At 61.1% G+C, this 22,108-nt stretch overlaps 10 protein-coding genes across 10 annotated transcripts; 5 read left to right on the top strand and 5 right to left on the bottom strand.

Moving 5' to 3' along the window:
- Positions 1 to 217: 217 nt before the first annotated feature.
- On the top strand, positions 218 to 1,930 carry COLE_06870 (uncharacterized protein; the record flags this gene model as incomplete). The annotated part of the gene is made up of 4 exons (XM_018422758.2): positions 218 to 463; positions 623 to 1,225; positions 1,261 to 1,562; positions 1,615 to 1,930. The coding sequence occupies 4 exons, from the start codon at positions 218 to 220 to the stop codon at positions 1,928 to 1,930; spliced, it is 1,467 nt and encodes a 488-aa protein (XP_018280042.1).
- A 411-nt stretch (positions 1,931 to 2,341) lies between these two features.
- On the bottom strand, positions 2,342 to 2,890 carry COLE_06869 (uncharacterized protein; the record flags this gene model as incomplete). The annotated part of the gene is made up of 1 exon (XM_018427217.2): positions 2,342 to 2,890. The coding sequence occupies one exon, from the start codon at positions 2,888 to 2,890 to the stop codon at positions 2,342 to 2,344; it is 549 nt and encodes a 182-aa protein (XP_018280043.1).
- A 668-nt stretch (positions 2,891 to 3,558) lies between these two features.
- Positions 3,559 to 4,863, bottom strand: COLE_06868 (uncharacterized protein; the record flags this gene model as incomplete). Its single annotated transcript, XM_018420774.2, has 4 exons — positions 3,559 to 3,846; positions 3,934 to 4,236; positions 4,335 to 4,538; positions 4,594 to 4,863. The coding sequence occupies 4 exons, from the start codon at positions 4,861 to 4,863 to the stop codon at positions 3,559 to 3,561; spliced, it is 1,065 nt and encodes a 354-aa protein (XP_018280044.1).
- Positions 4,864 to 5,182: 319 nt separating this feature from the next.
- On the top strand, positions 5,183 to 5,950 carry COLE_06867 (uncharacterized protein; the record flags this gene model as incomplete). Its single annotated transcript, XM_018422759.2, has 1 exon — positions 5,183 to 5,950. One exon carries the CDS (start codon positions 5,183 to 5,185, stop codon positions 5,948 to 5,950), a length of 768 nt encoding a protein of 255 aa, XP_018280045.1.
- Positions 5,951 to 7,401: 1,451 nt separating this feature from the next.
- On the top strand, positions 7,402 to 11,292 carry COLE_06866 (uncharacterized protein; the record flags this gene model as incomplete). Its single annotated transcript, XM_018422760.2, has 9 exons — positions 7,402 to 7,465; positions 7,563 to 7,601; positions 7,642 to 7,735; positions 7,921 to 7,975; positions 8,010 to 8,133; positions 8,307 to 8,359; positions 8,455 to 8,767; positions 8,856 to 10,517; positions 10,556 to 11,292. The coding sequence occupies 9 exons, from the start codon at positions 7,402 to 7,404 to the stop codon at positions 11,290 to 11,292; spliced, it is 3,141 nt and encodes a 1,046-aa protein (XP_018280046.1).
- Positions 11,293 to 11,374: 82 nt separating this feature from the next.
- Positions 11,375 to 11,777, bottom strand: COLE_06865 (uncharacterized protein; the record flags this gene model as incomplete). The annotated part of the gene is made up of 3 exons (XM_018425291.1): positions 11,375 to 11,502; positions 11,560 to 11,651; positions 11,743 to 11,777. The coding sequence occupies 3 exons, from the start codon at positions 11,775 to 11,777 to the stop codon at positions 11,375 to 11,377; spliced, it is 255 nt and encodes an 84-aa protein (XP_018280047.1).
- A 212-nt stretch (positions 11,778 to 11,989) lies between these two features.
- On the top strand, positions 11,990 to 15,274 carry COLE_06864 (uncharacterized protein; the record flags this gene model as incomplete). Its single annotated transcript, XM_018422761.2, has 8 exons — positions 11,990 to 12,121; positions 12,155 to 13,058; positions 13,094 to 13,218; positions 13,251 to 13,673; positions 13,709 to 13,784; positions 13,818 to 14,279; positions 14,314 to 14,999; positions 15,032 to 15,274. The coding sequence occupies 8 exons, from the start codon at positions 11,990 to 11,992 to the stop codon at positions 15,272 to 15,274; spliced, it is 3,051 nt and encodes a 1,016-aa protein (XP_018280048.1).
- A 66-nt stretch (positions 15,275 to 15,340) lies between these two features.
- COLE_06863 (uncharacterized protein) lies at positions 15,341 to 17,303 on the bottom strand (the record flags this gene model as incomplete). Its single annotated transcript, XM_018422762.2, has 11 exons — positions 15,341 to 15,792; positions 15,828 to 15,918; positions 15,959 to 16,029; positions 16,065 to 16,213; positions 16,247 to 16,339; positions 16,374 to 16,478; positions 16,511 to 16,688; positions 16,729 to 16,908; positions 16,941 to 17,096; positions 17,132 to 17,170; positions 17,204 to 17,303. The coding sequence occupies 11 exons, from the start codon at positions 17,301 to 17,303 to the stop codon at positions 15,341 to 15,343; spliced, it is 1,614 nt and encodes a 537-aa protein (XP_018280049.1).
- A 367-nt stretch (positions 17,304 to 17,670) lies between these two features.
- Positions 17,671 to 19,509, bottom strand: COLE_06862 (uncharacterized protein; the record flags this gene model as incomplete). The annotated part of the gene is made up of 9 exons (XM_018422763.2): positions 17,671 to 17,787; positions 17,824 to 17,934; positions 17,974 to 18,199; positions 18,246 to 18,348; positions 18,383 to 18,532; positions 18,589 to 18,712; positions 18,808 to 19,004; positions 19,039 to 19,286; positions 19,319 to 19,509. The coding sequence occupies 9 exons, from the start codon at positions 19,507 to 19,509 to the stop codon at positions 17,671 to 17,673; spliced, it is 1,467 nt and encodes a 488-aa protein (XP_018280050.1).
- Positions 19,510 to 19,918: 409 nt separating this feature from the next.
- Positions 19,919 to 21,125, top strand: COLE_06861 (uncharacterized protein; the record flags this gene model as incomplete). The annotated part of the gene is made up of 3 exons (XM_018422764.2): positions 19,919 to 20,194; positions 20,234 to 20,362; positions 20,394 to 21,125. 3 exons carry the CDS (start codon positions 19,919 to 19,921, stop codon positions 21,123 to 21,125), a joined length of 1,137 nt encoding a protein of 378 aa, XP_018280051.1.
- Positions 21,126 to 22,108: the final 983 nt, after the last annotated feature.

Here is a 22,108-nt window from a genome sequence, read left to right as displayed (position 1 = left end):
GTGCGGAGCTGCGGAAATCATGTCGGTATGAGGACAATCGGTGCACCAGAGTGACATCACAGCCTCGGATCTCGGGCCTCGGATCCGGCACGATTCGACATTCAGAAACCATAAACGTACAAAACGTGTGGAGGTCACAGGTCATATTAAGACATCAAGACATAGACTATTGACTTTGTTCCACCTCACTCTTCGCGTTTTCACACACCCAGCAGCCATGACAATCACAGAGGGATTCATTACACCGGTACCCAACGCCAACCCCAACGCGCTCGGCAAGCAGGAGGTGCCCATTGCACCCATCAGCTGCTGGAACATTGGCTTCGTGACCAGCGTCATCGCCTTCCCCTCTTCCTTGGACGAGGAGCGCCTCAAGAAGGCGTTCGCGACGGCCGCCAGCTTTTGGCCTGTCGTGTGTGGACGCTTCGTCAAGAGCTCCACGCCTGGCTTCCCCGAGTTTGCTGTGAGTTGTGGAAGAGGGAGTTTGAAGAACGAACGGTCGGACGCTTGGTGTCGGCGGCCGGCGGCGACGTGAACCAGAACTGAGCGGGGAGGAAGAAGCTGATACGGGGCCGACAAGAAACACATTGCATCCATCCTTCTCTTTCTTCGCTTACATCAGATCTCCCTTACGGAGTCGCCCATACCCTTCTCTACCCAGACGACCACGGATGAGTACCCGTTCCCAAACAAGAACGTGATCCAGGAGTCACTGGGCTCGTATGCCCCTCCCCTCAAGGATGACTTCTTCGTCCCCGGTGCCGACTCGGCCCAGTTGGCTGTCCGTCTCTCAACGCTTGCGAACGGAAACTCTGTCCTCGGCGTGAACTGGGGTCATGTTCTCGGTGATGCGGCGACGTTCTCCCGCTTCCTCGAGGACGTCTCCCTGTTCTACAACATGGGCCGCTTCGCTGACCTCGGCGATGACATGCCGACCTTCGCGCCGCACGTCACCATCCCGCCCGCGAACGAGAAGACGCTGAAGGAGTTCCATCTCGACCTCCTCGAGCCCGTGAGCGTAGAGCAGGCGTTCAAGGGGTACGCCGACGGAACGACGTCAGGACAGTTCTTCACCGTCCGCCTTACGCGCAAAGAAATCGCGCACATCACGGCGTCCCGGACCGCTGGCGAGCACTGCAGCGACGGTGACATGTTGTCGGGGTGGTGGATTGGCGTGCTCGAGCGCGCAGGGCGGCGAGTAGACCGTGCTGTTCAGACCATCAATGTGAGTCACCTGGCATGCCGCTCGGCTGACACCAGTATCGCAGCTGGCACCAGGGCGACCGCGCTTTCCCGCGCAACTTGCCCACGCTCGTGGCCAACGTTGCGCAGATGCGCGAGATTCCCATCCCGCCCCCGACACAGGGGCAGAAGCCCACTATCCGCGCCCGCGCTGTCGCGCGTGCCATTAGGGGTGGGATGCAGGAGCTCAAGAACGACCGCGACATTATGCTCAAGTGGCTCGGCAATGCGGCGTTTGAGATTGGCCGTGCGTCGCATGAAGGCAAGACGTTCTGCCTTGTACCCCGGCCAGGCGGTGTAGTGATCAATTCGAACATGCGGTACGTGCGATATACTGCGGAGTCAGGTGAACTAGAGTAGCTGACTTGCAAGGTACGACTGGGCGATCAAGTTTGGGCAGCCAGGCGCCAACTACCACACGGATGTGTGTCTGAACAACTTCCTGCGCGTATTCCTCGCCAACGCCGCACCTGGACAGGAGGCGGCGCCTGCGGGCGAGCGGGACGTGGAGCTCGCATTCCGCGTCGAGTGGGGCCCGGCGGCTGAGGCCGTGCAGAAGGTCATTGACGAGGACCGGGGGCGTTGGGCGACGAGCGAGCCGGCGCCGGAGGATGAATCGGCTGCCGAGGCGCCCATCCGGACTTTTAGCATGAACTCGGTGCCCGCCCGGTCGCCTTGGGGTGAGTAGAGGAAAAGTACGGTACTTGTAGCCTTAGGATCATACAATGCAGTAGGACGTGATACAGAGAGTCACGCGTGTATGTGACTGTAGGGTCGGAGATGAGAGATCGATGATACAGAGAACGCGAGGACATGTTTGGAGTCGCGTGAGAGTCCCGTTCCCCCCACGACGTGGGCGATTGCTGCGACAATGAGGCTACAGGTAGACAGGCGATGTCGACCTGGTGTCAGCGTGGATCGAGCTGAACACTCACGCTGCGCATCCAGACGCCTCCTTCCCTCCACAAATCCACAACTGCATCTGCGCGTGCACCACCTTGTCCGCTCGGTCCTGCTCTGGATGCGATCGCGCTCGCCACTCTTATCCCTTGCAATCCCCTCGATCCTCTTCTCGATCACCATCAACCTCTCATCCAAGCTAGCTGCCCGTCTCCTCTCGCCTCCGCCTCTCCTCCACCTGCTCCGTCTGCGCCTGCACAGCCTGCACTTCACCGTCCCCTCTCCGCTCCCCCTCCAGCCCATCCAAGCTCTCCTCCTGCGCATGCGCCGACACCACCATCCCGAACAAGCGGCGCTCGCGCACGTCGCGACGCCGCGTCCCCGCCCGGTCGGACGTATACGACGTGGTGTGCGTCGTATGCCACAGCCACGCGGGCAGGGTATGCTTCTCGCCCGGCGACGCGGGCTGTCGTGCGAGCGCTTGCGCGCTGAGCGCGGGCGAGGTCGGCGTGCGCCCCGGCGTCATGCCCGGGCTTGTCGGCACGGGACTGGTTGGTGTGGGTGCTGGCACGGTTGTTGGTGCTGGCACAGGGCTTGTTGGAGTTGGCGCTGGCGCGAGCGCGTCGCGCGCGTCGCGTGGGGAAGGGGGGTCGCGCGAAGACGGCGGGCTGGCGGGAGACGCGTACGCCGCCGCGATGGGTGTGGGCCCCGGGCTGCGCGTATTTGGAGTGTGCGGGGGCGCAGACATGCAGATGAAGGAGGGGAGGGGGATGGTCGAGTGGTGATGGGAGTTTGTTTACGGCTGGCGATATCGTGCGATGCGGACGGCCAATCACGGCCCCACGCTTGGTGTTGGCAGATTGGGACGGTGGCGGCGAGAGGGGAGGTGAGACTTTGTGGAGTGGGTCACGGCCGATCGTCGCCACCCTCTGAAGACGGCAGCTGCGGCATGCGGGGCATGCGGGAGCGGGCTGGCCAGTCCACATGCCTCATTACAGCACACGATTGCGGCTTGGGTGAACATGTGATGACGACAATGGCGGAGTCCTGCCCCACTTCCGAAGAGTCAAACGGTATCTGGAGCAATCCTACTCCGCTCTTGGGCTGTTCAGGATGGAAACGTCTGCATACGCCCGCGATGGTCGTGATGTCCTGTACGCAAAACAGGTGATTGAGCAGGCCTCGCTGTCCTTGTAGCCCAGCTATCTGTCGCAGCGCCGTGTTTCCTAGAACTTACGGCCAATAAAACCATCGCGTCTGCCACTTCACAACAATCGTGTGGCGGCCTCGTCCGGAAGGCCGGTGTATGGCTGGCGCTTCGTGGATGTACCTCCTGCAATGTCCCCGTCTACGCCACACCACACCTCCCCACCACCTGCGAACATCTAATCCATTACCAACACATAAGATAGACCCTTACATGGTGCGCTTGTACACCTTGTTGAGGAAGGAGACAAACACATCGCGCTTGAGACCAGTCTTGGCCTCATCAATCTGGTTGATGAGGGAAGTCAGGCGCTCGTAGCTCTCCTTCTCGTACTTCTCGAAACGCTCGGGAATCGAGATCGGCGCCTGCGAGTATAGGGCCTTGACGCGGGCCTCCGACTCCGAGTCCTTCTTGCCATAGTTGTCGTCGAGGATCTTGCGCTGCTCGGGCGTCGCATATTTGAGCGCCGTGTTGACGTTCCATGAGCACTTGTTGTCCTGGGATCAGCACTCGTGCCCCATACCCCACGCCCCAGCATGCCCAGCATGGCCCCGCGGCCCGTGCATAGCTCTCGCGCAACTCACAAGAATGTCGGTGCCAATCTTGCCGAGCACCTCGGGCGAGGCGTATGCGTCCAAGTAGTCGTCCTGGACCTGGAAGTACTCGCCCATGGGGATGAGGATGTCGAGGGCCGCCTTGTACGCCGCCTCGTCCTGGATGCCGTGGACGCGCATCGCCAGTGCGACGGGTAGATAGAAGCTGTAGAACGCCGTCTTGTACACGACAATCAGGTGGTGCTTCTCAAGCGAGAACTTGGTCAGGTCCGGGTTGTTCTCGTCGGCCGTGATGAGGTCGATGAGCTGGCCGAGGGTGGTCTGGAAGGTGACCTGGGGTTAGTCCTGCCTTTAGAAGTTACTTGCTGCCAACCCGCTTGCTGACGCGAGACACCAGCGAAATGGTGCTGACGCGAGCAGATCACACTCACGTCGTGGAAGAGCTCGAGCAGGTCCACGTAGTACTTCTCCTGGCGGAAGTGCTTCTTGAGGAGGTAGTAGATGGCGGCCTCGAGCATGAAGCTGTCGTTGATGGCAATGTTGCCGACATCGGGCTTGCGGTACCAGCACGGCTGGCCGCGGCGGGTGATCGACGCGTCCATGAGGTCGTCCGAGACGAGGAAGAAGCCCTGGAGCTGGGCGTTAGTGGAAGGTGTGGAGGCAGTTCGCACGGCAAGCGGGCGCACTCACCAGCTCAATGCACCAGCCGAGGAGCGCGGCGCGGAAGTACTCGTCGTCGGTGAGGTCGGAGCCCTTGAGGATCTGGAGCGTGTCGACGACCGACAGGCCGCGGTTCAGCTTGCCGCCGGGGACGTTGTAGTACAAGCTGTCCTTGTACCACTGGACGGCCTCGGCGGGCATGCCCTCGCCCTTGACGTAGGCGACGAGCTCGTCGGCGATCTGGTCAAAGACGCCCTCGAAGCGTGCGCGCGCCGCTGCTTTGTCCACCTTGGTCGCCATTGTGCTTATATGGAAATGGGATGATGAGAGATAATGAAAGAGACTTTGGACAATATGCAGAACCTGGATCTTTGAATCGTGGGGGTGCGGCCGGCGCGGGGCTCGTCTGCGCCGTCAAAGTGAACGGCTTGAGATTTCCATACGTGCCTCGAGCCTCGTCCTCCGCCAACGCGACACATGGCACGATAGGCCCGGACCCTGGCTACCCTGATCCTCGACCTCCCGATTATCGGCATCCCGGATCTGCATCCACCTCCACCCCACACCTCCACTCTCTGCGATATCTCGATCCCCTCTCGACTCTCGCGCTTACAACATCATGCGCCGCGCACTCAACGTCAACATTACTCGCGCCGTTGCGCAAACTGCAGCACGTCCCGCTGCTGCCGCTTTCCGCCTCCGTGTTCCCATCACATCTTCCCTCCCCGCCCTCTCCATCTCCCGCCGCTTCCTCTCCAGCCTTCCTGGATCCAACTCGCCGCCCAAACTGGACCGCGCGGTCGGCGAGCACGTCGTAGTCGAGGCCCGCGCCGGCCCATCCCAAGGCAACGCGTGGACGGGACATGTCCAGCTCGCGCTTTCAGGCGGCGCCGAGGCGCTGACGCTCGTCATCCGCGCGGACCCTCCCTCTGCCTCGGACGCGGTGTGGGACGACGCCCCGCCAGGCAAAGAGCACATCAAGCAATGGCACGCGGACCTTGTCGAGGCGCTTCTCAACATCCTCGTCGCGTACCTCCCCACCACCCCCATCCGCGTCGTAGGTCTTGAAGCCGTGGGGCGGGAAGGCGACGGCGACGGCGAAGAAGGATACGTCAAGGGCTGGGTCGAGACGACCGTGTCGCAGTGGTGCCAGCTCGAGAGCGATGCCGCGGTTGCGGAGATCAAGGAGCGCGAGGGGGAGGGAAGGGATGTCTATACCTTACCAGAGACGGCGGCCGCGATCTCGGAGGCGGGCAAGCCGATGCGCAACCTCCAGTTGACGAGCCTCGCAGCTTTCGAGGGCCGAGAGGAGGAGAAGAAGGACGAGCATGGGCACAAGCACGATCACGACCACGGGCACTCCTGCGGGCCGTCATGCCATCATTGAGCGACGGCTTGACTCGCAGCACGCTGCCGCTGCCTTTAGTTGCGGCATGCTCTCCGCCTAGCTTCCACGCCCATCCACCTACATCGCATTCTCGGCACATATCTCCACATATGCATCCATGTCGGCCTTCCACAATGCGACGATCTGACCATCTGACCATCTGACGATCAACAGCTGCAGGCAGAAGGCGTTGATGTGACGGCCGAGGAAATACCCGACCTCAAATCTCAGCCGAGGTCAGCTCCGATATCTCGTGACCGACTATCTGATCCACCCAATCATCAGGAGGTCATAGCAGCAAGGGAGACACGTCGAACTGCAACGTCATCTTGAGCAGCATAAGAGGGCTAAGCTGTTTCCTACATGCGTGCATGCTATTGTGCACGGGAGCGTCTGATAGTCCACAACGCTCACCGTGGGATCGGAACTGCAAAAGGAATACGGCGAACGGGGTTCGAACCCGTGTCACACCCTGACCACCTAGGAATGGGAAGGGTGAATCCTAAACCACTAGACGATCACCGTGTCCTGGCAATTCCACAAAGAATTGGGTATATGTGCTTGAGGTGAGTGTGTTTATATGACCCCCCACGTCCCGGCTATTACTCAACCATCCGCCAAGCATAGTAACGCATTATTACGGCACATTACAATACCTTCATTAGGATTCGGCTTGAAGATCAGTTCCAGCCTGTCTTGCGGGATTTGCGTGAGGGTGCCATTTCGAGTCGAGCAAGGCTTGGCGTCTGGCGGGTGAATGCTGTGCCCAAATGCGCGAATTCCTCCTACTCCGCGCTGTGAAGCGCAGCACAGTATACGCGTAGCAGATCGGGAGGTGATCGACCAGGTGGCCAGCTGTCAGCTGTCAGCTGCCAGATGAACAGATGAACAGTTTACACAGCTAGGGCAGTGCACCAAAGTTTGTACAATTAGTTGAAGCTACTGACGGTGAAGGGCATGAAGGGATGCAGCATGGCAGGGCGAGCTGGCCCAGATCTAGATTGGTCGATCTGGGTGGATTGCGCGCGATCAATTGGGTTAGTGGAGGTGCCTGTTTCCGCTCGCTTGCATACACCCAGCATTCACTATCTTCCCATCAACAAGCGCACCTCGCGCGCACTCTCTTCCCATCGGATCGCATCTCGCATCTCTCATCTCCTCGCCCTCTTCGACTCACTCGCGGCGCTCCGACCTCGCTCGCTTCCGGCAGGGCCTTGTTCGCTCCAATTTTCGTCCACCTCGCACTTCCGTTTATCATCCTATCTGATCTCCGACCATCGCGAGTCCAGCACATAAGCACCAGCTCGCTGCGCTCCCCAGCCCGTCGTCCAGCACCTTTATTGTCCTCCCCTCATCTCCGTCCTTTACCCACTCGCCGCTGCGCTTGGCTCGAAGCTACCAGTGGTGTCGGTCCTGGCGGGCAGTCACCATAACCAAACAAAGCCAACGCCATGCCGTCCTCCAAGTCGTCCGTCGACAAGCGCGACGTCTATTACCGCAAGGGCAAGAGCGATGGTGAGTTCAACGATCTCAATCTGGCCTGGCACCGGGCCGCCGAGGCATGCGCGGGCCAGTCGCACACGACCTCCCGAGCTCCCGAGCTGATCACCAGGATATCGCGCTCGCTCCGCCTATAAGCTCCTGCATCTCGGTACGTCCGCAAGCGCAGAGAAGGATCGAATTAACCGCAGATGAGGAGTTCGATCTCTTCCGCGGCGTCAGCACCGCTGTCGACCTGTGTGCTGCCCCAGGCTCGTGGTCGCAGGTCCTTGGAAAGCGTCTACGGTGCGTATTGTCCTCCCCGCGCTCGGGCGCGGCTGTGGTTATCGGCGCCCCGTTGCCTAGCCCATGATGCACGGGCGCAACGGAGTATCCACTGTTGGGCGCAGCGTCCAGGCCATTGTGTCTGCCGCTGGTCCGACTCCAACCTTGGCTGACTCGGCCCCCTTTAGCACGGCTACTGACCTCAGACCCGGGACGGCGCCTGGTGAGAACCGCGTCGTGAGCGTCGACCTCCAGCCCATGGTGAGTTGTTTTTCGTGCACCGTGCTCACAATAGGCGCCGTTGGCTGGTATCACGACGCTTCAGGCCGACATCACCGTGCCGAGTACTGTGCCACTCGTGCTCGAACCCCTCGGAGGACGTAAAGCCGACCTCGTCATCTGCGACGGCGCGCCAGACGGTGAGTGCCTGGGTGGCGTAGCTGTTTGGTTCTATTTGGTCCGCGTGGTTCGCGACAACTGCTGCGACAGCTGCCATGCGTCACTTGCAGAAGCGGACGCTGCCGGCGCAGCTTTACCAGAGCAAAGGACAACGCACGCGCCTCTCGCCGCTAGGGTGCCACTCACGCCGCAGTCACAGGTGTACACGACCTCGACGCGTATCTCCACTCACAGCTCATCTTGGCAGTGAGTCGACGCTGTGCACTGATGCGAAAGATGCTGACGTGTTTCTCTTTCCCATCGACTCGTTCATCTCCGACACATGATCGCGATCTCTCCAGGCCCTCACCCTCGCACTCACCCTCATGGCCCCCCACGCCACACTCATATTCAAGATCTTCCTCTCCCCACTGGATCCCAAGGCGTCGGTGCTTCGCTCGCAGCTCCGCGCGTTCTTCCCCGGCCCTGAGGCTGGCGAAGGCGGCCCCGACGATGAATGGGCGGAATTCGACGACGTAGAATTGGAGGCAATCGAGACGGAGAATGTGCCTTCCGCCGGATCCTCGTCTTCGCCAGCTTCCGGCTTCGACGCGTTTGGACGGCGCGGTGGTGTGTGGGTGCGCAAGCCCAGGAGCAGTCGCAAGGGGAGCGGAGGTGCGTTTACTACTGGCGATCTCGCGCGGGTTCTTCCGTCGAGAGGCTCCTGCGCTCCGCCAATGTTTACGCCCAAACTGACTTCCAGAGGCCTTCATTGTCTGCCGCAACTTTGACCCCAGCTCGCTCCCATTGCCTTCAACTTTCACTCCACAGGCACTCGAAGAGCTTCGCCAGGTTCTCTGTGGAACCCTCACACTGGAGTCGCTAGCCTCTCTCGGCTCGGGCGCAGCCAACTCGACTGCGGACGCGGCCTGGGCCAGCACGAAGGCGTTCGTCGGCGGAGGCGACCTCAACGCTGGCATCTGCGAGCCAGCGCCCCGCCGCTCGCTTAGCAACTTGGTCGAAACTCACCGACGTGATGCGTCTCTGGGTAGCATCGGTAGCCTGGAAGACGCCCCGTCGCCCATATCGACTTACACCAACCTCCCCCGTGATCTCTCGCCGCCATCACCCACCCCCTCGCGCTCACCTCCCAAGGACCACTACCTGACACGCATACGCACGGGCTTGGACCTGTCCATGAACGTTCCACTACCCTTACCCTCGCCTCTCCCTGGCTTCGACGGCTCCACTCGCGAATTCCGCGATCTCTCTGACTCGCCACTCCCGCGCGGCGGCGGAGGCTTTGCGTCGGCTGGTCTTGGTTTGGGGACCCCTCATTTTGCATCGCCCGTGCCGCCGAGCCCCTCAGCTAGAGACCGTGATGGCTTGGCGGGCACCCCGTACAATGATGGAGCAGTGAGCCCAGCCCTCTCATCTGGATCCAAGACCGATGCGTTCTTTGGCACGTCCATGAGAGAATCTCTCCCCGTACCTCCACGCCCGTTGCCTGATAGCCCCAGTGGGCTCCCGAGCGCTACTTCGGGATGGGTGAGTGGTCTAGGCCGTGTGCCCTCCATCGGGCGCGGATTGCCGTCTTCGCGCAGCCGCGTGGTGACCGGTCCTCCCAGCTCGAGCACCGAGATTCTCGCTACCTCACCGACGTCTCCCACACTTATAGCCCCAACTCCTCTTCGCTCTGTGACTGGACCTGCGCCCCCCGTTCTCTCACAGTCGCCCTCTCCGACTCCCGAGATGTCGTCACATCTCTCACCGCGTGCCGCCTCGCGTGAACGGCCAGCAGTTCCCAGGGTCCGCCGTCAGTCCAACATAGTGCGCGAGGCGCACCACTTCGAGCCCGGCTGCCGCCCAGTCCAGGTTGGCGACATTCTCATCCCCGTCGCGGACGACGACACGTTCCCCATAAAGAGCTCCAAGGATCCAGGAACCTGGCTCATTGTCCAGTCGCTTGGCTTCGGCGCCTTCGCCTCTGTCTGGTCTGCCAAACCGGTGACGCGCAGCGCGGCCAAGCTTGTGCAGGCGGGCGTCTCGCCCGTCTCCACACCCGACCCCGTGGGTGTCTGCGCAGTTAAGATGGTCGATCGCAAGGCATGCGTGCGCAGTTCACGGAATGCCAGCGCCTTTTACCGTGAGGTCGAAGTGCTACGTCACCTCGTTCACCAGGGCGTCGTAGGCTATGTCGCGCACTTCTCGACGGTGTCGCACCACTGCCTGGTGCTTGAGAGACTGCAGGGCGGCGAGCTCTTCTCCCTTGTCGAAGTGGACGCGAACCGCGCTCGCATGCTGCGCCCAGGGCCTGGTGACCCCGAGGGACATGGCCTCATTCGCCGCATCTTTGGCGAGCTCTGCCGTGCCGTCTCGTGGCTGCACGAGGTTGAGGTCGTTCACCGTGACATCAAGCTTGAGAGTAGGTCTACTGGTGCGGGTTGGCAAAGCTGACAGCAGACATTCTTTTCACGGTCAACCCATTCTTGCTTCCGCCGACATCAACAGGCTCCGTTCCGCTCGAAGACCTTCCAGTTCCGCTGGTCAAGCTGACCGACTTTGGGCTTGCGCGCTTCATTCGCTCCAGCTCACCGCTCCTCCAAACCCGCTGCGGAAGCGAGGCTTACGCTGCTCCTGAGGTGGTGATGGGCAATGTCTACGACGGGCGCAAGACGGACGCATGGGCGCTCGGCGTCGTTCTGTATGCGCTGGTAGCGGGAGAGTTGCCCTTTGAAGACGGTGCGCCTCCCGCGTACGGCCGCGGCCGCGCATCCAGCACGACGAGTACGGCATCCGTTGGTGAGCGTGACGAGCGCGAGGCTCGCCGCCGCACGATGCACCGCATCGCGAAGGGCGAGTACGGCTGGCGCGACGGCGTCGGCACGCCCGCAGTACGTGCGGTCGTCGCGCGCCTGTTGAAGCGCGATCCGGCGCGTCGCCCGCGTGTCGCCCAGCTGTGGGAGGAGGCATGGATGAACACCGAGCCAGGTAATGTCCCGCCTCCGACAGAGGCTCTCCGCCCCCGCAGAGGACGCAGCATGAACGGCGACATTGAGGTCGTCGAGAACGGGCACGACGACTACTTCCCCGAGATCCCTAGACGTGCGAGCGACGCCCCCCATGTCGTTGTCGCACATGGCGTCCTCGTCGACCACGAGTGTATCGCCGAGGTCGCCCATGCCGAGACGCCGCTGTAGACGGTGCCACCGACCAGCGGTAGGAGCAGTTCGTAGGTTCTTTGTAGCGCATAAAGTGGATATGCATACAGTGTAGTGTACATTACTGGGCCTTCTTCTCCTTGATCTCAGACCGCTCGGCCGCGTCCTCGGCGAATGCGAGGTAGACGTAGCCCGCGAGCACAATGTTGGCGGCCGCGACAGCGGTAAGTGCCGCGTGGGTGGTGTTGCCTGGGTTTAGCGTCCGGATGATCAGGCTATTGTTGAGGTCCCACACTCTTCACCCACCGTCGTAGAGCCACTTGATGGAGGCAAAGTATGACCCGATGGGCACGACGGCCATGAGGAGCGCAAATGTGATGAGCTTGCCGAGGACACGGCTGGAATTAGCTGAGACATACACAACATGGTACGCCACGCCATGACCATAGCACTCTTTCTCATATGTGCACGCTGCAGACTTTAACTCACGGCTGAATGCCCTCTTGCGTCTGAGCCGCAGCCATTTTTCCTGACGCTGGCATTTTGATGTTGTGGTGGCAACAAGTGCTTTCGAAGTCGAAGTGATCTCGTCAGATCGTCAACATGCAACGGAGGTCGAATGATCTCCGCCCCCCACAATCAAGTGACGTTCAACACCGGTCCGTGCCGTGAACTAACTGCCTGCTATCTCTTCGCGCAATCATCGTTCCGCTCGCTCGCTCCATCCACAACAAGCATGGGCGAGCCGCGCCGCATAGTCCTCGCGGACCCACTCGCAGGCGGGTCGCGCCGCGCGCGCTTCGCCGCCGCCGGGCAGGGTGCGCCCGGCGGGTCGGGGGATGTCAAGATGTTTGAGTGGGATAACGAGGTGAGTCGCCGCTGCCACGCAAGCTGAGACCAGTCGGAGATAATGAGCATGGTCGGCCTGCACAGCGAGGTCAGCGCGGGCATTAAAGCGCTCGCGTGGTCGCCGAACCCGATGCAGCGACATCTTTTGGCCCTCGGCCTGTCGACTGGGCGCACCCAGATCCTAACCCTCTCTCCCTCGACGCTGGCTATGCCCACCCGCGGCGGCCAGACCACCCACTCCGCCCTCTTGACAGTGAAGCACTCCCGCGCCGTCTCCTCGCTCGCGTTCTCGCCTGCCGACCCCCTCCTCCTCGCGACCGGATACGACAGACACCGGTCCGACTACTCCCTCCTGATCTGGGACATTGCCGACGCCATCGCCGCCTTCCCCCCTGATCCGGAGGGCGATCCGACATGGCAGCGGCCTCCCGAGCGCCTGGAGCCAGGCAACCTCCACGGGCGCGGCGGCGACGGCGTCCGCCACCTGCAGCAGTATTGCGCGAGCGAAGCCGTCCACTCTCTGTCGTGGATGCCGGGCAGCGCGCACGAGCTGCTCGTCGGCGCCAACAACAAAGCGCTGAGGATGTACGACTTGCGCGCGCCGACGCGCGACGCCGGGGGCATCAGCGGCGGCGCCGTCGTCCACTGGGCCACGCGCGCTGTGCACTACATCACGCCCGACCCGCAGAAGAAGCAGCGCCTCGCAAGCGTCGAGACCGGGCCGGCCGGCAGCGTTGTCCGGCTGTGGGACGTGCGCCGGCCGGGGCAAGAGCTCGCGAGCTTCGAGGTCGCCGACCCCTCGGGGGTTGTCGCGCTAGAATGGACTGGCGGGACGGGCCAGACGGGGCTCGGCGTGGGCACGCGCGAGGGCGGCGTCAACGTTTGGGAGGTGGTTAGTGGAGGCCAGCGCGCGGATGGTGCCGATAACTGGACTTACTGCGGGGGCGTGCGGCATGGTGGGTTTCTCACAGAGGGTATGCGCTGACATAAGTGGTCAAACCGAAGCAACAGCTTATGAGCTTTACTTTCGCGCCGCCGACGAAGAGCCGGCGCGACGTCATCTTCATCGTAAAGGATGGTACAATCGGTGTTGGACCACTCCCCGCTGCCCCAGTCGTGAGTTTGCCCACTGAACAGCGCTTACGCAGCTCGCCTTCGGCGCTCAGGCTGATCTGACACTCGCCACGACCGGGCTGACCAACATCGACCCCGAGATATCGGGGATGACGCGAGCGCCCTCCCCAGCTGCGCACGTCCCGCCGCCACCGCAGTCTGACCGCCGTTCGTCGCACGTCGATGAGCGCCGTATCAACCGCTTCCAGCTGGCGCCCGAGCGCGTCTCGGCTCTTCTGAGTGAGCAGAGGGAGGCACGCTCGCGTTCAGTTTCCCCGGGACTGGTACGCCGACACGGCTCGCGGCGCGACTTGCGTGATCAGCATGAAGAGGAGGAGATGGACGACTACGAGTTCGGTGAGGAGATTACAGGTCCAGATGGGCTGCGGCGCGTGCTGAGGCACGACGCGGCGTTTGTAATGCGCCGCCGTGCTGAGGAGGGGTACGGGCTAGACAGCGTGAGTAACTACAGCGTGACTTTTGCTGATGAAAGCTCGAGCTCAATGCGGCCGTGGCTACCCGCTTCCCGGGTGCCGAGCGCGTAGCTGGAATCTGGGAGTTTGTCGATCGTAAGCTAGCAATCCGAGGACACACTGACGTAGACTTTGTGCGTGCCACTGGCCCCGAGGCGTCTCAGGACGGGCGCTACGACCTGACTTACCAAGGTCTCTGGAGCATCTGGACAGGTCTGTTTGGCGCCGAGGCCCGCGTCGAGGCGGCGACGGCGTGGGGCGGGCGGCTGCAGGGCGGGAGTGGGGCGAGTACACCTCGGCATGGGACGCCATCTGAGTCCAATGCCGACTACAATGCCGCTATCACACGCCTGAACACAGCACGCACAGCGCAGGGCCACATTGCCGCGCCAGGAAATCACCGCCTGCCCCATACGGACCGGATGCCGCAGCGCCGCATGATGCTGGCGGTGTGCGGGGAGAACTATGCATACGACACCATGGCTGAGGTGCACCGCCTCGTGGATGACGAGCAGCGCACCAAGGCGGCCTGCTGGGCTTTCTTTGCCGGCGAGGAGGAGCCGGCCATCACCATCCTCATGCGGTCTGATGGTGAGCTGACCTCTAGATTCGAAGCTAACGGCAGACGAGAGGCATCGACTGATGGGTGCGACGATTGCAGGATTCATGTCGCAAAGGCGTGCCGAGCGTGGCTCTGTCTTCTTCCACGAACACTGGCAGAGCATGGTCGACAAGGTCGACGATCCGTACATCCGCGCTGTGCTCATGCGGATTGCGGACAGCAACTGGGACGGCATTTTGTATGACGAGAGCTTGCCGCTGCTCGACCGCGTAGCCGTGGCCGTGTGCAACCAGTCCGATAAGGAGCTCACCAACTTCCTCAGCAACCGACTACGGCGGTGCATAACGCTCGGCTCGCTTCCCGGCCTCGCCTTGACGGGCTTCACAAGCGCCGGCGTGACGCTGCTGCAGCGCTTCGTAGACCGCACGGGCGACGTGCAGACGGCTGCGCTGCTGGCTGCCTTCTTTCCCCGCGCGCAGCTCAGCACGGGCGAAGTGCTCACCCTCGACAGGTGGCAGGACACGTACAGGTCGTACCTCGACTCGTGGCTGGCGTGGGTGCCGCGCTGTTCGTTCGATGTCGCGACCATCGCCGAGCGGCGCCGGCTGCACGACGACGCAAAGGACACCTTGCAGGCCGTCGTGGTGTGCCGCGTGTGCCAGCGCCAGCTCTCGCGGCAATCGCAGGAGATGCTCGAGCGCAAGAACGCGCTCAAGGGCAAGATGGACCCGCCGCCGATCACTGTTCGAGTGAGTCAGATGTAGGGGTGAACTGACGCCAGACAAACATCTGCATGTACTGTCAGAACGCACTGCCCCGCTGCTGCATCTGTTTGCTGCACGTGCGCCCGCCGAAGAACGAGTCGGCCGATACCATGGAGGACGCGTACGTCGCCTGCCAGACGTGCAGACACGGCGGACATGCGAGCCATATCCTTGGGTGGTTCGAGGGCGGGCTGGACGGCGAGCCTCCACACGATATGTGTCCCGTCGCGGGATGCTCGTGCCAGTGCGCAGCGTTGTAGGTTGAGGATGCTAGATGCATTTGTACAAGTATGTGGTTGTGATGATAGTACACAACAGACAGCGGCCTACTCGCCCCGCTGGCGCTTGCCCTCATATCGGCCCTCGCCCTGTGCGATAAGCTCGCGTCCCTCAGCCTCCGCCTCGACCTCGGCCGCGAACGCCTCCATCCACTGCGCGAGGCGCGCAGACGGCCTCCCCAGCCGCACGTGCGCCAGCTTGGGCAGGCGCCTTAGGAATCGGCCGCTCGCGCCTAGAGCGTGACACCGCACGGCGATCTTGCGCAACTCGACGGACGCCAGCCAGATTCGCTCCTCCTTACGTGTCTCAAAGGCCTGGCGCGACTCTGGTGTTGCCTCCTTCCAGCACAGAAGCCTGTCGCCGTGTGGTGCCAACCGGTCCCTGCCTTCCCTCCTTTTGCCCAGCTCCGTGAACGTGGACTTCAAAATCCAGTAGATCGCCTCGGGCGGTGGCGGGCCGATATACTGCTTGATATCGGCACGGTCGACGAAAGCGGCGTCTGCCGTCAGCCAAGCCAAACTTCAAGTAGCTCACCAATACCTCCCACCAAGTTCGATGTCGCCAGCACTAGCGCGTTTGGGCTCTGCTTTAGGCGATCAAGCTGAGTAAGAATCGCATTGACGACCTGAAAGGCGTTAGCGGCGGGTTATATGTGGTGGGCTCACCCGGACAGTGTCGCTCGGCTCTGATCCCATCATGGCTGTGGCGCGAGACACAGCGATCGACTCGACCTCATCTGCATGTTAGCACCCATCTGGGTGGCAAACACACCGATCATAACTACGACGAGACATTCTGGATCGCCAAGATACTCCTGCACTTTGTCAAACACCTTCTGCACGAGCTTGCCACTCTCGCTGAACCATTTGGAGAACAGCGAGTGAGAATTGATCTCGATAAGCTTGGCGCCGTGAGGGTATCTGCGATCAGCGGCGCCCCGTCTCCTGACCCACTTTCCGTCGAGATAACGGATGGCGAGCTTCTGTCCGAGCGCCCGACACAATGATGTCTTGCCCGTGCCCGCAGGGCCGTACATGAGGGCGAGGCTGATGTAAGTTTGGGAAACCAGAATTGGCCTACCGGTTGGAGGAGATAACGTTCGGGTCGACCATGCAGTCGGCGAAGACAAGCGACGTGTTTATGTATCGCAGCAACCTCTCTTTGATGCCACCCTCGTATATCAGGCTGGTGTCAGCGCGCCCCCGCAACCCACTCACTTCTCCCACAATCCCTCCATGTGGACAGAGGGAAGATTCGTGATGGTCGCAGCTGTGGGACAGTCTTCCTCCTCATCCTCATCCAAGCCGCCCTGGATCACCTCTCCTGCCTCGTTCCAGGGCTTGTACACATGGACGTCGTAGTCGACCTCGTCGCCCTTCAATGGGCCTGGTCGTTCTGTGGTCAGGCCTCCATGTCCTCATCGCCAGTGACACACCGATCTCAGAGATGAAGATCCGCTCGACGTTGTCCCGAAGCATTGGGACGTCCTCCCACAGGTGAGGTGCGAACTCCTCGTCCCCATGCACCCACTTGAGCCGGTCCTGCAATATATATGAAACCTGCGTCACGAAGTGGTTGCGGGTTATGACAGCATGGGGGAGCAACCGAACCTCGACTGCCGTCAGCATAACACTAAAACGCACTCACCGTGTGCAACGGGCCATTCGTCGTCCTCCTCGTCTTCATCGTCACTGCTCTCGTCCGCGCTGTCGACCTCAGACGAAGGTCCCGCGACAGGGAGATGCGCCGGCGCATCATCCACAAGGTCAGCGATGGCGTGCGCGTTTCCGATGGGCTTTCTCCCTGATATCAGATCCGTCTGGGTCTCGTTGACTCACCGTTGGCTACAGGGGTGAAGACCATGTCAACATCGTCATCTGCGAGTCAGCTCAGCTAGCGAGGTCGCACACCCTCTTCATCGGCGCCATTAGCCTGGTAGCTGGGGGCACGCTTCAGCGAGCGCGGAGGAGGTGGTGGTGCCCCGAGTATCCTGGAAGGCATGAGGGCCATGGGATGAGATGAGATGGGATGGAAGATGACGAGTTGAGGGAAGCCAACAAAATGGGGTGGTGCACACAAACAAGGCATTCACGGTGGTGTTTGCTCGGGTAGCCACGTGATTTAGCTTCCGCACATAGTGGCACTCGAGATCGCCCACAAGCATAAACAATGTGAGGCATTGTGCAAGCCATGTTTGATACATGCTCGCTCCAAAGACGATGGAGCTGGCGTGCTACAATGGTGCATTGACTGTGTGCTCTCGATCCAAGTTCAGCTCCAGGATGCTCAATTGGGTGTTTAGAGCAAAACGCCCTTGCGCCCAAGAAAGCATAAACCATGCATCATCGTACAGCGCACAGTTCTGTATGACAAGATGTTACACATGCACCTTCTCCACTCCCTCTGCCACCGTATCGACGTCGTCACGGGGGGCTGGGGTGGTGACACCACTGGAAGGCGTCGCCTCGCCGCTGCCGCGCGAACTCTTGAAGTACTGCCATGAGCTCTCTATTCATTAACCAAAGCCCACCTTCTGCGCAAAGCGGTGATGCCCCGGCTCCTTCTCAGCCAACAGGTCACTGTGGTCACCAAAGTTAGGCCGCGGCCCGTCGTCCTGCGCCGTCTTGACCATGGTGATGAGCTGGAGTCAACCTCGGCTGCTTCGCAGTATGTATCTTACCCTTCGCCCCCATCGCCCGAAGCTCTGCACGCTTCCCTCACCCCACTTGAGCTCCTTCATGCCCTCAACAACTGGGATGTCCACCTCATCGTACTCGTCTGTAACGGTGGGAAGGAAGAAGACAAGACGGCCTCCTGGTACGAGGAGGTATCGCGCGAGCTGGACGAGGTCTTTCGCCAGGTCAACAAGCTCGTACGGTTTTGAAGGTGGGATGTAGTCCGGGTTTCTGTCGTCAGCGGTGGCTCCGGCCGCCATGAATCGATTAAACTGACTGATGCGCATATGTTCCGTCCTCCAAGAGGAACGGCTCGTCACGCAGCACGCGTTTGCGCGTCGACGCCTTGCCCAACCGCTTCGCGCCTGCCCGCACGCCGTCTAATGTTAGCATCGTGACGAATAATGCACTCACAAGGTGGGTCAGTGATGATTGCGTCAAGCACACCACCACGGCGCCACGGCCCGTGCGTGATATCGAAGCACATGTTGTCAAGGAAGCGCTGGTCGATCCCATATTGCTTAGCACTGCGCATAATACCGGGCACAATGTCCTTTCCCTTCTCTGCTCGTCAGCGGCAAACTCCAGTGTCGGAGAGCGTCAGGCGCCCATCGGCTCACCCTTGCCCCGGAACTGCCGCGCATCGATATCCGACCCAATAACCAGCGAGCCCCAGTGCGCTACGCCATACAGACAGGAGCCTGTGCCGACGAACGGGTCGTACATGATCTTGCCAGGGGCGGGCTGTTGTCAGTAGGATGCGCGGTGGAGACCATGAGCCCTCTCATGGTTTACTCTCTCAAAGAATAGCGCCTGAGAAACCCCTTTGAGTCACTTACACAAGCCTGACCGGCCATTAACAAGCCCATTTCGCTCTCCATGCTGGTGTTGCCGAAGAACGCACGGCTCTTAACCTCCAGCGCGGTGATGAGCGGACGTGCGCGTGAGAACCCGATCCGGCGACCGAAATACACCTCCTGAAAGTGTCCATCACGTTCAAGGCGCGCCTCCTTCGTATGGATGGTGACATACTTGTCTAACATTAGCTCACCACCCTTCGCAATGCTCACAGTCCTCAAGCACGACGAGCTCGCACTCCGGCTTCTTCAGGTCAATCTTGCCGCGCAGGCCGATCCACCCAAAGCTGTTGATAACCTCCAAAGACCGCTTATCCGTCGCATGGTTGTTCACACACTCGACAGAGATCTTCCACCTCTTGTCCATGTGCGGTTCAAGGACACCTTCGGCTACCCGCGCGCGCATAGACTCCTGCAGCTCCTCATAGGATTTTGCGTGGGCATAAAGCTCACATGCAAAGCTTCGGTTAGCCTGGGCCACGGACAAGCTTACAATACAAGGATGCCGCGCTCAAGAAGGTGCTCGATATGCTCTTCGTGATCAACGTCGACGATGATGATGCCCTTCTCTGGCGCCTCCGAGATGACGCGCACCTCGAAGCCAAAGAGCTCCGCAATGGCATGAATCTCCGGGAGACGGAAAGAAGGGTGCTCGAGCGACCCGCGGAGAAAGTAGCGGGGCATGGTAGTCGAGCTATCGAGAGTGTGGATGCGAGAGGAACGCGGGCCGGGATGTGGACATGAGCGGCGTTCAACATTTCGAGAAGACATTTGCGGCAGGCACGAGACAGCTCACGTGACAGCCATGCCGGTTTATTTGGTTCCGCATAACAGCCAAGATGTTTCAGGCTGCGCCATCTGTGATCTGTGAACTGCGGCGTTGTCATCATCGTTCTGCCTCTCTCCGCCATCAGCAAGCATGGACTCTGATAGTACCATTCTCCCCCCTTCAGTGACAAAGCGACCGGGGGCGCCACCACAACAAAGCTCAACGCGAGCACCATGGGCGTCGGGCCCGTCCTCGCGCTCGATGCTGCCACCAACTGTGACTCGAGCACCTCAGCTCCCAGGAGCAAGGGCCCCACCATCCGGAATGGCGCCGCGCACCTCAATGCCGCCTCCCACTCTTATTCCGCGCGGTCCGACCATTCAAACAGGTCGTCCGATGGCCGCGCCTTCTGCGGACGCCGTCGTTCTTCCCTCCAACCCTGCTTCGCCAGCACCTGTGCTGACCACCGAGGACGCCATCCACGCTTGGCCCTCTACTCCGGGCTATCGCGGATTCGTTGACTGGTTGCGCGTGCGGTGCGAGCGCATTCGTGGACAAGCCATAGTTGAAGGTCCGGCGGCCTACGAGGGCGCGTCCGAGGTGCGTCTGCTGCGCCGCCTACGAAGAAGCTGATGTCAGACGACAGCCACCTTTCTCCGCCTGCTCGACGCCATGATAGAATGGGTTGAAGAGGTTCCTCCACTGCCGCAAGCAAATCAGCGCTTTGGTAACCGTGCATTCCGCGACTACATCGAGCTCGTGGCGAAGGTGCGTCACTGAGTGAACTCCCTAATAGCAGCGCCTGCCCAGCTTTCTGCCTGAGAAGCTACCCCCTCATCTCCGCGACCAACTTCTGCCTTTGCTCTTGCAGTCGCACGCATTTGGTCATCCCACGCGTTTGGACTATGGGACAGGGCACGAGCTCGCGTTCGCTCTCGGCCTCTGGGTGTGCGTTGTCTCTGGCTGGGCCGGGGATGCCGAAGCGCAGGATCAGCTCGTGCTGCGCGTGTTCCCGCGCTACCTTGACCTCACAACGAAATTACAGGCGACGTATCGTCTCGAGCCGGCAGGGTCGCACGGCGTATGGGGACTCGACGACTTCGCCTTCCTCCCTTACCTCTTTGGCTCGGCGCAGCTGTTCGGCGGCAGCGTCTCCCCCGCAGAAGCCCTCAAGGCCGCGACTACAACGCAAGGCCCGTTCACAGACCTGTACACGCTGTCTTTGCACCGCGTGGGACACTTCAAACGCGGCGCCGCGTTCTCTGAGCACTCCCCGCTTCTAGACAGTCTGTCGACCTTTCCAAACTGGGTGAAACCTCACAGCGGGCTGCTCAAGATGTTCCAAGCTGAGGTGCTTGGCAAGCGTGTTGTCGTTCAAGGTCTCTGGGTGGGCGGGTGGTGCTGGGGCGAGAACATGCCACGCCCCGAGGCTCCGAGGGATGAGGAGCCTGTGTCAGAGGGCGGCGCAGCGACTACCGCGCCGTGGAAGGCCGAGCAGTTGCGCCGTGCCAACCAAGCGTGGGGTCACTGACCTAGATTCTAGAGTCGTATGTAGGGATGCTGCGTGGGCGCTCGACTCCTCGTGTCAAGCACTGATTCTCGTGACGTCCTTCACCGTGGGGTTCAGGACCTCACGCACGCCGTCCGTCCGTCCAAGCAAAATATCAGAATCTCGGGAGCGAAGCTCTATGCAGCACTTCCGAGAAGCAACCGCTCGGCGTCCTCGGCAGCGTCACTTCAGACGTGCCATCATAACCTCGTACCATCATAACGTCGCACCCTCGCATCAATCTTCGGCCAACCCTCTGTGGCCCCTGCATGGCTCATTCTCGTGAGGTCGGCCGTCGAGTCAGCGAAGCCTACAATGTCGATCTCCGTGGACCGACAACCTCTCTGTTTCTGAGAGCTTCGGTAAAACGCAGAGCAGGTCTCCTCACACGTCCAATCATCGTTCCATGTCCAGCTGTCGGTGGCAACTCCCTGTTCTCACATATAACTGCCTCACAGCCCACAATTTACGCCGCTTCCCAGCACCCGGGTGAACGTCTGCGACACAGCGCGTCGAGCACCAACTCTTCCCACGAAATTCCACCGCGGATCTCACCTTCAAGCCCATACGAAGCCAGCTCACGGTGACGGCATCAGCTAGACGCCTGCCACCGTGAACTGTCCACGAGTATCGGACAGCAAAGGCAGCCACGTTACATCCAGTTGGTCGGCGGATTGGTAGCCTCAGTGTAAAGTGCGACTCCGTCGGGTAAGCGGCCACGGGGAGCAAGAGCCATGTGGTGCTGCTGGCTCTGGGTGTCTGCGGCGTTCGACGTATAAAGCATCGTTCGACCCCTATCAAAACCCCATTTGCCTTCGTCTCAGACGCGAGGGTCAGGTCACGTTGGCGGCCTGGCTCTTGCGTGTGGGCTGCAGGTGGGGGTTTGAGCCGGCGCCATCGCCTCGCTTTGTTGTGGGGTGTGCGCGTATGCGAGGTCAACCACGCCAGTGTCGGCGTGATTCAGA

This window comes from Cutaneotrichosporon oleaginosum (assembly GCF_008065305.1).
Source record: "Cutaneotrichosporon oleaginosum strain ATCC 20508 chromosome Unknown ATCC20508_contig06, whole genome shotgun sequence".
Classification (NCBI taxonomy): Eukaryota; Fungi; Basidiomycota; class Tremellomycetes; order Trichosporonales; family Trichosporonaceae; genus Cutaneotrichosporon; species Cutaneotrichosporon oleaginosum.
The sequence above is the reverse complement of the archived record's forward strand: the minus strand, read 5'-3'. Positions and strand labels throughout refer to the sequence as shown.